Below are 13,401 nucleotides of genomic sequence, written 5' to 3' on the forward strand. Positions count from 1 at the left end.
ATTAAGTTCATGACCATGCTTCTTATTAGTTGTTTAGAATTATAGTTTTATTTTGGTGATTTTTACCATTTACTTGTTGATTCCAGTATTTTTCATTTTACGATTTTTACCCAATTTTTGGTGTTCCAAACCACGGATGAGTGACTTCAGATGCCTCTCCTGGGGTCTGATTTTGCTGGCTGTGCACATCTAAGCCACTTCAATGCTGATTTTATAACCACTCATTTGCAGAATGAGTAAACTACAAACTTTCACTTCCTACAATGCTACCTGGATTGCCTTCCATATTACTCAGAGAAAAACCTGAGCCTAGCTTGATTTTGCTCATTTCTACTTCAACTGCTTATTTGGAGCTGATATTCATATAAGATTTATAAATTGATTTGGAAATGGAAAAGTGTACACAACCTCCTCATCAAGATAAGTATGGTTAATGCTTTGGAATACTGCCTTTAAGACATTGTGTGTGTGTGTGTGTGTGTGTGTGTGTGTGTGTGTGTGTGTTATTTCTATGTGTATATGCCTTTGAAATTTTATCTTTTTACTTATTTTTGGTTTTCTAGACAGGGTTTCTCTGTGTAGCCCTAGTTATTCTGGAACTCACTTTGTAGATCAGACTACCCTGAGACCCAGAGATCCTCCTACCTCTGCCTCCTAGTTCTAGGATTAAAGGCATATGCCCTTGCCTCCTGGCTTAAAATTTTTTTATTTTTAATTATACAAGCGTGTGTGTGTGTGTGTGTGTGTGTGTGTGTGTACGTGTGTGCGTGTGTCTGGGGTAGCAGTATACATAAGATAGGTGTTTGCAGAGACCAGAAGAGGGGGGGGTCATATCCCCTGGAGTTATAGTTATAAGCAGTTACAGGGAGCAGGTGCTGGGGATTGACCTGGTTCTTCCTCTGGAAGAAGGATAAATGCTCACATCTGTCTGTTGTCCTAATACTTGGGAGGCTGAAGCAGGAGGTTTGCTGTTAGTTAGACACAAGCATTGAACAGGGAAGTGAGAGTCCTGGATCCACCAGGCCTAACTCCAAGCACTTAAAACCTTAAAATTTCTTTTATTTGTACCACCAAAATCACTAACTTTCTCCTGATATTTTAGGCTTTCCCTAAGTGGTTCTCCAAAGTGACCCATATCATACAGGTGGCCCTTACAGTGTTCAGAAGGTCAGTAGCCTACAGGTATCAGTTCTAGCACACATAGAGTCCAGCCGCTTATGGTTTGCATCCTTTCAGCCCTTGGATATCATCTCCAAGAGAAGCAGAACTAAGTGAGGTCGTAGGGATGGGAGAATGTACTTCTTTCCAACAAGATCACATTGCTGCTTCCAGCTCCTCCATGCGCATTTGCCAGTTGCTTCATTCCTTGCTTTTGGTAGGGGAAGATTGATTCCAGATGATGAGCACATACCATGCTCTTTTTTGGTGCCTGGCTTGCTCTGATTTTCTCTTCTTTTCCTCCAATAGGGCAAATTCACCACAGCAAGTGATGTGTGGGCCTTCGGGGTGACTCTGTGGGAGACTTTCACCTTTTGCCAGGAGCAGCCATATTCCCAGTTGTCAGATGAGCAGGTTATTGAGAATACTGGAGAGTTCTTCCGAGACCAAGGGAGACAGGTATGAACTGTTGGGGATGTGGACTTGGGTGCTCTCAAGGGAGAAAGGAAGGTGTCAACTTAGTAGGAGGGCCCCAGGTCTGGGATGCAAACAGAATTCTGTTTCTTATGCTCAGTCTATTTCTGGATCTTGATTATTTGGCAAGTCTGTTGGTGGTTTAAAAAAAAGGAGTGAAGAGAGTTAATGGTGTTTGTTTTAAAAAAATCTTAGAATAATTAGCCAGGCATTGGTGGCACATGCCTTTAATCCCAGCACGTGGGAGTCAGAGGCAGGCGGATCTCTGTGAGTTCAAAGCCAGCCTGGTCTCCAGAGTGAGTTCCAGGACAGGCTCCAAAGCAATACAGAGAAACCCTGTCTCAAAAAACCAAAAAAAAAAAAAAAGAAAAGAAAAAAAAAAAGAATAAGATATGGTATTAACTTGGGCTGACAAGCAATGTTTCTGCCCTTGGACATCTACAAATGGACTGGTGTACCCTGGTACTTCTCTGGGGAGGTACCTTTGGGCCTACTTATGGAGCCTCTTGGGACTTAAGGACTATTGAGTCTTCAAGCTAACAAGAAGTCCTCATTCCCTGAGATATCAAGCTTTCTTTGGTTGGTCAACTTTTCAGTGCTCCTATGAGACCTAGGACTTAAAGCTTGCTAATGACTAGAGCATTGCAGTACCCCAAATGGTCTATCTGTAGCACACCTTACATCACAGTATCACCAACAGGAAGATGGTTAATAGCTGGAGACAGGTTTTTCAGGAGATAAAAGTAGGTCCTTTCTGGCTTAACTAGACTTAAGAAAACAAACACCAAGAGAAGGGCATGATTAATACTTGATATACACTGAAAATGAGAAACGGGCCTGCAATTTAATTTTTATATCAATATTCTTTAGATAGTGTGGTAGCAGGGATTCTAAATCACCTATCTTAGTTAGGAGGTATCCTAGTGAGGATTTCTATTGCAGTGATGAAACACCATGACCAAAAGCAAGTTGTGGAGGAAAGAGTTTAGATGGCTTACATTTCCACATTTTTAGTCCATCACTGAAGGAAGCCAAGACAGCAACTCAAGCTGGGCAGAAACTTCGGGGCAATAGCTGGCTCAGAGGTCATGGAGGAGTGTCACTTTCTGGGTTGCTCCTCATGATTTGTTCAGCCTGCTTTCTTATGAAATTCAGGACCTCCTGCCCAGGAATGGCTTCACCCACAATAGGCTGGGCCCTTCCTGATCAATCACTAATTTAAAAAATGGCCTATTGGTTTGCCTACAGTTCGGTCTTATGGAGACCTCTTCTTAACTGAGGTTTTCTCATGTTTCTTAATTGAGGTTCTCAGATGACTTTAGCTTGTGTCAAGTTGACATAAAACTGTCCATCACAGGAGATAACTGCTTTCTTCTTGTGATAAAGCAAAAATTTGTCCTTGACTTTATGAAATATGCAATGAACCAAGAAAAAAATCTTCTCTTCATAGATCAGTGTTTTCAAACCACCCTTTAGAGGACATATGGCCATTAAAGAAGGGTTGTGTGTTCAATTAGAAAATGGATCCTACTCAACAAAATAATGGTCTTAATTTGAGTGTAGGCAAAGGTGGAATTATCGCAAGCCTCTTAGTTTTTTCAAGTTATTATTGATCAACAGAAATCCTGAAGAGTCAGTTTTTATACAAAGGCAAAATTAGATCAGCATCCATGCCACAAGAGGAAGGACTCTAAGTTCTTTCTTGTGCACTTTTCTTACATTAGTGCTTGTGATATTAAAAATGATCTTTAAATAGCCAAATGTTATTTCAATTCTGTTATTCAATTTCACAAGAACACATCTCCTTAAACCATCAGTTAGTAATAGAAATTCTCATTTCTAATCATCTTCAGAACTGAACTTTTCTCATTTAGTTTTGGAAGTCTGTGTAAGAAGGCACACTATTTCTACCTACACAAGATACCAGCCATGTACCAAATATACATCTTGACCATCTACCAATGATGTAGCACTAAAGTCAGAAATTCAGTCAAAAGTCAAATATTACCATCATATACTGAGGCACTTCTCAGTTACAACTAGAAATTTTGACAGAAAATTTACTAAATTTGGTATATCAAATGTAAATAATTGATGAAGCACAATTTATTAAGTTTGGCAAAATTACTTGCTATTGTGTTTATAACTGAAATTTCAGTATTTGTGTTTTAGAGTTTGACATGAGCATATTTGGAAAATACTGTCTTTATCAGCAGCTACAAGATTTCTGTGGTCACTGAACTACACACATGTGTGGAACTCATTTTCCAGTCCTCCAACAAACCTACTGTACACAGGAGATACAAGGAAGAGAAATGACAGTTTGGCTAATGTAAATGCTAGAAGAAATTTCATACTTTGGGTTCATAGCTTATGTAAATTTTAAACAATTTATCTTCAGTTTAAAATGCTTAGACATCCATAGCAGAATTTCAGCCACTAAAATGTATTTGCCTTTCTTGCTTTTAATTTACAATCTCAAGATGTGGAGAAATTACAGATAACATTTTTCTTGAATTCTCACAGTGTAAATAAAACTAAGTAACTAAAAATTAATTAATTTTAATTTTTACTTTGTTGTAATAAGAGGTAACAAAATTGTATATATTATACGAAGTATGAAATGTTCAGAAATCTATTAGTATAGCAGGGTATTAAAACTATAGGTAAGGGGATGATAGTAATAATATATAGAAGACAGAAGATGGACTTGGAGTTAGCTGAGTGCCATCTTCCTGTGGAGATGGTAACTGGCAACTTCAGAGTAGCATCCTAGACTGGGATTATGGCACAGTGACCACACCTGTTAGTGAAATCTAATCTCTTCTAAATGAGACCAATACGGAGGTGGGGAAACACAGAGAGCAACAGTAGGCATTACAAAGATGTGGCCTACATTCCAATTTCTGCATCTGGTTGAAATTTTATTCAATCACAATTGCAATAAAACTCCAAATACTTTATGGTGCTGAAGTTGCAAATATACTTTATATCTGTTGTATTGGCTCAACCGAGACACATGCTCATGAACTGAGGATCTGAGCTCTCATTGCTCTGGGGCCCACAGAATGGCCCACCATGAAATACTGCTTGAGGGAACTAGAAAAGACCAAGGTCATGAGGAAGGGGCTGGTGAGCTAGAACTCCACAAATGGGAAGAGTAGGTAAAACACCCATCTCAGTTGCTGAGTTCTATAAGGTGGTGATGGCATAAGTCAAGCTATGATACAATTCATTCTCCTCCTTCCTCTTAATACATATTTTTCCTTTAATTCTCTTTGTTCCCACAGATTTATCTCCCTCAACCAGCTATTTGCCCCGACTCTGTGTATAAGCTGATGCTCAGCTGTTGGAGAAGAGAGACCAAACACCGACCATCATTCCAAGAAATACACCTTCTGCTTCTTCAACAAGGGGACGAGTGATGCCTTCAATGCCTGCCAATGTTCCTGTGGCCTCTGGGTCCTCCCTACAAGACCTACTGCTCACCCACATACATCTAAGCCACTCCATCTGGACATTTAATGGACCCGAGAGACAGAGAAGTGTTCACTTTGCCTCTTACTGTCTCTTGCCTCCTCCACTACACTTCCCTACTCCCTACCACTGACTCATATATACTTTTTTTACATGAAATAACTAAAAAAGAAAAAAATAGAGCAGATAAAATTTAGTAAAATAAATATTACTTGATATACCAAAGTGTTAGGTAATAAAGGCTAGAAGCTCAGATAATTTATAAAGGTTATGCTTATAAGTGTGCAGATCTTACAATATTTTCCATGTCACTTTCTGTAATATACCTTTAGGAAGAAAACTTGAAGAATATGAATGTCTTGGGAAGCACAAGATTATGTTCAAGGAAAACACTTGGTAGCCATGAAGAATTGCAGGACTTGGCATGCCACAACTAATGGATGCTTTTCTGATTTGGCTTCTGGAGATGTCCCACTTACACTCTCAGATCTCTCTCTCTCTCTCTCTCTCTCTCTCTCTCTCTCTCTCTCTCTCTCTCTCTCTCTCTCTCTCTCTCCTCTCTTCAAAGTGAGTGACATGGACTTAAAACTTAAGAAGCTCTACCTTGTTTCTTTGAATGAATGTTTTCATCATTCATGGCCAGAGATCAGGGCATACCTATGAAACAGCATGTGGGCAGGAAAAAGTGTCTGTTGTAAGGTTGGAAGGGCAATAGTTATATACAGAAGAGAAAGACTGCACAGGGTTCTCTGTACACAGGGTCATAGGAAAGGAGGTCCAAGGAGGATTAATAGCAAATATACTATCTGTTGTTCACTTGTGAGGGCCTTTTCTTGCTTAAATATTTTCACTTGTGTGTTTTAAGTGACACCTTGACTATTTAATCAGTAAAATTCCAATGTTTTGATATTTTAGTGGTTGCTTCTTTGGCTCATCTTGCCCAGCTATATTTCTTTCAGTGTGTGATGCCTCTGTAGGACCTATAGGCTAGGATGGGAACTTCTCAGGCATAAATATCCAATGTCATGTACAACGTTCAGTAGATCATTCTGTGTGTCCCCCAAAAGGTTGGCCTAGACTACTGAAAGGAAGGTATAGGAAGACTGGTTTCCACTCTTTATTTGGGAAAATATGGAGAGAATCAGAACACACAGGCATGGAAGGACTCCCCAGAAATGGGGAGTCTCTCATCCCTGAAACATTCAGATATAGTTGAAGAACCATGTGAGAGTTTCTTGACCACAGGATGCATATGTCTGTATGGGATAATGAAAGGATGACCATTCAGTGTTACTGTATGTGCTTTTTGCCATAGAGATGGCGGCCAGCAGCAAAGCAGGAGGTTCTAGATTCAGTGTTCACAGAAACTGATACACAGTCCATCAGGAGCTGCTTGTGAGCAGATCCTATGTTTTCATGGGGAAATTAGAATACAGAAACCTCAAGTCCTGCAGAGGAGAACCAAGAAAAGACTATTGAATAAGCTTCCTGTGCTAAAGCTTCTGTTGTCTAGCCAGTCAGCTTGCTCGATGGTCTCTCAGAAACCCGACTGTTTCTTGGTGCAGCTCTTTAGTATGGCTCCAGGACACAGCAATAGGTGTAGCTCTAAGTCTCATTTGCAGACCCTATTCAGTTTGTATCATTCACAGCTTTAGTCTTTCCCAAGACTAACTCTGTCTGGGTCATTGACTGGAGAGGTAGGCGAGCATGGTTTGGGAACTTCAGCCCTCTTTCAGCCTCAAGTCAAGTATGCCATCTTCCCAAGTCTTACTGTCTCTGAATTTGTTTCCTTACCTGTCTAACTTGTAAATTGAATTAGAGATTCTGAAGCTCTTGGAGTTCTGCTGTGTTTTGTGCTTGCTGGAGAACTAGATTTGTGATTGGTGTAGGTTCAGTTACCTGTCTTGCTCAGAAAATTATGGCCAGTAAAAGGGATCTCGGGAAACAACATTTTAGTGACACTGACACCTACATGGCATCTGCTCTAGACTGACCAGGCATTTCCACACATTATCTCTCTTGATAGGTCTAGGGACAGACATGTTTCTTTCACAACTCTTAACTATGCACTCTTTAGGATTTTGCTCCCAATTCACTCTATTCCTCTACCTGCCATTTAAAAATCACTTTTTTTGTTTTTGTTTTTTCAAGACAGGGTTTCTCTGTATTGCTTTGGAGGCTGTCCTGGAACTTACAGAGATATCCACCTGCCTCTGTTTCCCAAGTGCTGGGATTAAAGGCGTGCACCACCAACGCCCGGCTAAAATCACGTTTAAAATGAAATTTCTCTGAGTTTGCATGATGGAACTAATCTGTTGCAGATGGTTATCAAATATGTATCGCCATGTACAGGCACCGTTTTTTCTCTCCCTCACTTCCTTCCTTCCTTCCTTCCTCCCTCCCTTTCTTTGTTCCTTCCTTCCTTCTCTCTCTCTCTCTCTCTCTCTCTCTCTCTCTCTCTCTCTCTCTCTCTCTCTCTTCCTACCTCCCTCCCTACCACCATCCGTCCATCTGTCTTTCCTTCTTTTTTTGTATGCAGAAGGCTCCACCTTCTGGCACTGAGACCTTTGTATTATAGACAAAGCTTTAGTTTCTATTACACTTGTAGAGTTGAGCTGTACCAACTTGAGTGACTCAGCACGGTAGATGGTAAGGGCTTACCATATAGACTTAACATGTAGCTCAGATATAAATTAGAGGAATGATGATAGGCTTTGACAAAGAAAGCAGAAGCCAATGGGAAGCTGTGGGTTACTGTTATTTTCCCAAGGTATCTATGATCATCATATATGTGAACCATTTATGTCAAGATGTCCTTTAGACTATTGTATCACAAATTATACCTTTATTGACAAATGTATTGATAGCCAGGTCCATTTATTTTTTTAGTGCTGTGGATTAAACCCAGAATTTACACATGCTTTGGCAGGGTTCTGTCGTTGATCAATAGCCTCGGTATCTATGTTCAAATCTTGCCCTATTGGCCAGGCTAATATGTCACTAATTCATGCATGTGATGTGGAGTGGAAAGGAGTGCTCTGAGGAGGGACATGAATTGTTAAAGCTGTGGAGAAAACACCCATGAGTGTTCAAGACTGTGTAACAAAAGAGGGTTGTGAGCAAGTGTGCCAAGTAGTGATTTTAAAAAGTGGTTACGAGAGAGAGAGAGAGAGAGAGAGAGAGAGAGAGAGAGAGAGAGAGAGAGAGAGAGAGAGAGAGAGAGAGACTGAATGGAAAGGATAAGGAGAAAATGAGAAAGAAGGAATCATGAAGAGAGGCAAGGAGAGATTATGGATAGACACAAGCAAGGTAGGATGAAAATCGGGCAAGGTAGCAACAGGGCTGACTGGAGGCCATGAAATCAACTCTGATACATGAAAGTGAATGCTTGAAAGGAGATCTGAGAGAGGTTAGGAAAAGTGACTTGAAAAGAATGGAGGGTGAGTAAAAGAAAAAATGCTGGGTGAGAGAGACTGTGTTTATTAAAATGAAGTCAGGTGTGCTATAGGAAATGGATGGGATTTTTGCAGAATTAAGGAAGGGGATGGTCTTCATGGATAAAGAAACATGTAGCCACAAGGGATGCCCTTTTCATCTCAGGGGAAGTGAGTATAGGAGGCAGTTTGCTCTCCTGTATGTTCTAGAACATATCTAGTGCTGGTGACAAGCTAAAGCTGTCTGTGCACTGGATTTGGTGCTCCATGTGCTGTTGGGGGTGAAGAGTTAGGACTTGGGGACCTTATGGTAGTTACTGAATCCACTTTCAATAATGATCATCATTGCTGGACCCAGAATGGCCCCAGCAAACATGGAAACAATGGGTGTAAGTTAGACAAGACTAAATCTTGTCTGATTCTTAAACAGAGGGGTGCATCATATTGGAAACATGTTTGTCTAGTCACACCCAGGCATCCCACAAGAAAACCAGGATGTGGGTCTAGACCATGTGTTTCAAGTAAAGAAGAGAAAGAGGGGAGTGTCAGGATGAAGGGAACGGGGAAGATGTTCTGAGAACATACACTAGTAGACATCAGAGTGCCTGTTTTTATCCCAGAGTACAAAATGGGGAGAATTATAATATATTGGTTATGACCACTTTGATCCTCAGTTGAATTCATGAGCCTAGAATTTGCTGTCATAGTCCTCTTTTCTTTGTTTTGAAGCCCATGTCCTTGGGCGCTGTGTGGGGTAGGCCCCTAATGTTTTGACAAGATGCCAATTCCTGTCTACTCTGGGAAATCCTTTTGAACTCAAGTTTCATATTCTAGAAACAGATGAATGTCATTGGCACTTGGTGGATTATTTGGAATCCTGAGTTAAGAAGGACAGAAACTGGGTAGTTAATAAGGATTTGATCTTAAGCAGTTTTGAGCTCTGCTCTGTAATGACCCAAGTAGGCTGGCAGGGAAAAACTGGGGAGTGTCCATTTAGTTATCCCATACTTTTCAGAAACTTGTTATTTTCAAATTATCTGAGACTTGGAATAAGTTACAAAAGAATCAGTGCAGAGTGGCCTTACCCTGGATCTAGTGTCCTCCTGCTGATAACATTTCAGTCTATTTTCATCCATCAAAACTGTAGTCTACTTTGAGCCATTTTCCAAACTGAACTCTAGGCTTGCCTTGGATTTCACCAGTTTTCCTGCCTTGTCCTCAGTTTCTGACTGGAAATCACTTCTGTTGCTTTGTAACCTGGCCTTGGTGGTATATGGCAGGAGGGACTCTGGATATTATTCTACAAACGTTGAGGGAAAACAGCAAATTGATAAGCTCCTTTGCTAGTGAACGATATCCCACCTACTTGCTGAATCCACTTTCAATTAGTGCTCATCATTGCTGGACCCAGAATGGCCATAGCCTGACACCCCAAATAATCCAAGAACAACTTAAGAGGAGTAACAATATAAAAGGTTTTTAGGCAGAAGGAAATTCTAAACAGAATAATGGAATTTTTGTTGGTGACAAAAGGGTAAAAAAACAGTATTTTGATCAAGAATTCAAGTGGTACTTGATAGGAGCAGGGATAGTTTGTGGATAGATTATAACACAAATGCAAACCCCTAATGTGAGATAAAACACTCTTTTCAGAGTAGCAGAGATATCTCATTTGCTTAAATGTTCATCCACAATTGTAATAACAGCTGCTAAAGTAAATGCAAACATAACAGCTTCCTGGGAAAAAGTTGAAACTCTAGTTTCATGGATCATGACTTTGGGTTTTCTGTCGGACATTTTTAAGCTGCCATGCTTCAGGGCTACATGATAATAACTGTCTGTGGCTTATGAAGCTCCTAGCACACAAGTGAATATTTTGTGAATTTTATGTTTTCAATAAATAAAGTATGGAAATTGTTATGTACCACAAGTGTGAATTTTGGGAGAAGTATTTTGTTAGAACCTAGAGGACTTCTTTTCAATTACAAAGAAAAAGGAAACAAATGTCCTAAAGCAGTGGATACCCTTGCATCCTTGTGATGGTGAAACTGATTCAGACAGCCATGCACGGTAGTTCTTACAGGAGAGCACAATCTGGCCCCAAATCTAGCTTTTCTGAAGCAAGTTGTTTATTTAGTTTCTTCTGCACACCTTGCCAATAACTTTACAGGTCTTATAGGAGAACAGATGTAAGTTCCAGGGCTGATCTACAATCACAACTGAATATCAAGAGAACATTTGTCAATGGAAAGCACAGACAGCTGTTATTACTGCAAATGTGTTTCCTTAAAAAGAGACTTGGATAATGGGGAAAGGTGGGAGCATCCCTGCAAACACAAGGAGGTTTGTAATCTATACTATTCATCTGCATCATTCTTTGTTATTCAAGGATTCACCTTTTAGCCCGATGTCTGGTAACTGTTCCTGAGGACTAACTTTCTGCAGCAATATGGTAGACTCTTCTATGATGAGGCAACATCTGGGCTTTATTCGACAGGCTGTGGTTGATAATATGTCTTGTTGAGGGCTAAGCAGCAAGTGGATTTAATTTCTGCTTAGAGCTATCACAGCCATCCTAAAATAGAATACATAAAAATCATCTGTATTAGAAAAAGGGGCAGAACATGATGCCAATTGTATATTTTCTTTTCTTTATTTATTCTCTGTAAGTCTGTTGGATGATAAATTGTAAATAACAGTGATTAAAGAGTCATGCTACTGATGGAGCCTCCTTTTTGTCTCAGCAGTCACGGTTCTGGTGGTCTCTGTTATCCTTCCTCCTTACAGGGTTTGAGGAGAAGTGATGAGACATAGGGAAAGACCTACAGGTGCAGCCTGGACATGTGTGTCAGGGCTATCCCACAGGGGCATGTGAATAGGTTTCTGTTTGATACTAGTTAGGCCCTAACTAACATGGCTATGTCTCTGACATATCTAAACACAGTAGAAACTGTGATTTTATATCTTTGCAGTATTGTGCCTACCTGGGAACCTGAGTCTGGAATTTCCACTGTTATTGTTATTGCTATGGAGGTTTTTGTTGTTGTTGTTGTTTGTCTGTTTTGGAAGAGAAACCTTTGCTAAATTCAAACATGGTCTGTCTCAGGTTGCTGATCACACAAGCATAAACCAACAAAATTGTATAAAACTAGAATCCACATTCAGACTTCACAATAGATTAAGGTGGAATGATCTCAAACACATTTTATGTCAACCTGCAGAATAAGTTTCTGAGTACCATGAACACACTTTTTCCAGCACTTGTCACAGTAGATAAGACAATGGGTCTAAATGCCCTCAAAATAGAGTATTCATGATTGCTCTGTCTCTACAATGTCTGGTATTTCGAGACTCAAGACCAGGAATTCACGTACCTGAGTGCTGGAATTGGGATGAAAGTAAAGGAAGCAAGGGGACTGGAGATGTCAACACCTATTGTCCAGGGTTAGGGGACTGGAGATGTCAACACCTATTGCCCAGGTTAGGGGACTGGAGATGTCAACACCTATTGCCCAGGGTTAGGGGACTGGAGATGTCAATACCTATTGCCCAGGGTTAGGGGACTGGAGATGCCATCACCTATTGCCCAGGGTTAACAGCAGGTGGACATGATGATCTGGATTCACCCATGCACAAACACACAGACAAGCTATTCATATACATTTTCATATATTATATATACACATACAATATATACATACATAATTATTAATATATTCATGAATATTTATTTATTCTAATACATAGGTTGATAATGAGGACGGAAATTATGTCTACTTAATTCTTCATTAGCAACTTGCAAGAGCTTGGTTAAGTTGCAGAGAACAAGAAAATTATTTTCCATTTATAGTTTTATATTTATTTCCCATTTGAAGAAGAATTGGCCACATATCTATAAATTGTTCTCTTCTGTAGCCGTTGGATCCTACACAGGATAACACATGACTGTTTACCATTAATGAATTGGGTAAATTCCTATTTAGTTTTGGGACAGACTGAATGCAGTATTTCCAGGGAAAAGGGGTGAAAATTTTAGAGACTCAATTCTGGGAAAGTTTATAAGGACCAAGGATGGAGCTTTGTTATTGGAACAAAAGTTACTTCACTCATCCTTATCTACTGCACGATAAAAGAGCCAGAGATCAGTGCCAGAGCTTAGGGTAGAGACACATTTACTGTATGGAGACTAAATAATGGTAGAGTTGGTACACCTACTATTCAGCTCATATACCAAAGTTTGTCAGTAATGGGTAGACTCACTGTGTACACACTGTTCTGGAACCCAACAGAAGAAGCCCTTGAAAAACACATACTCAAGATGAGTAGTTTGAAATGTTTAAAAAACAAAAACAACTCACTCAGATATGAATTAAAATCTATTTCAATTGGTTTTGGGTTGTGTCCTCCCTATGACATATTATTTTTTAAAAATAAAACATTCTAATCTAACAGTTCAGTCTGTCACTTGAAGGTCACAGGGCCTTGAAGCAGCAACTTTAGTAGAACAAAAGGAAACACCCAGATTTCCTAGAAGTGAAAGAGGAGGAGAGACTTTTTCTGAAGTCTTCTGGGAATCATGCAATTCAAAACTGGTCCTATAGTACCTCATCTGAGACTGTCCCTAGCTGATACATCCAACCTGGCATTGTGATATATTTTCATGGACAAAGTTCACGATGAGAACTACACAATATAGCTTTAAAAAATCTCAAAATAAGCCTCATAATATTTTAAATAAGTTTACAGTTTTGTGTTGGGCCACTTTCAGAGCTACTTTAGGGTGCGTTTAGGATATACCTGCTTGGCCTTAGACTCCATGCTTGCTGACTTCTTTAAAGAAATGGGCTTTCTTTGGGAG

At 39.9% G+C, this 13,401-nt stretch overlaps 1 protein-coding gene across 7 annotated transcripts in view; it reads left to right on the top strand.

Moving 5' to 3' along the window:
• Ddr2 (discoidin domain receptor tyrosine kinase 2) overlaps positions 1–11,265 on the top strand; it is a 122,931-nt gene extending 111,666 nt beyond the window's left edge. For 6 of the 7 annotated variants that reach the window (XM_040738796.1, XM_040738795.1, XM_040738799.1 and 3 more), the window contains 2 exons: positions 1,468–1,617; positions 4,923–11,265. In XM_040738796.1, the coding sequence (XP_040594730.1) occupies positions 1,468–1,617; positions 4,923–5,057 (285 nt within the window). In that variant the 3' untranslated portion in view covers positions 5,058–11,265. Of the gene's footprint in view, positions 1–231; positions 509–1,467; positions 1,618–4,922 lie in introns of those variants that run through there. The other variant, XM_040738800.1, reaches the window with a different exon arrangement.
• The last annotated feature ends 2,136 nt before the right edge of the window (positions 11,266–13,401 follow it).

The sequence above is a fragment of the Mesocricetus auratus genome, unplaced genomic scaffold, assembly GCF_017639785.1.
Source record: "Mesocricetus auratus isolate SY011 unplaced genomic scaffold, BCM_Maur_2.0 Super-Scaffold_100676, whole genome shotgun sequence".
NCBI lineage: Eukaryota > Metazoa > Chordata > Mammalia > Rodentia > Cricetidae > Mesocricetus > Mesocricetus auratus.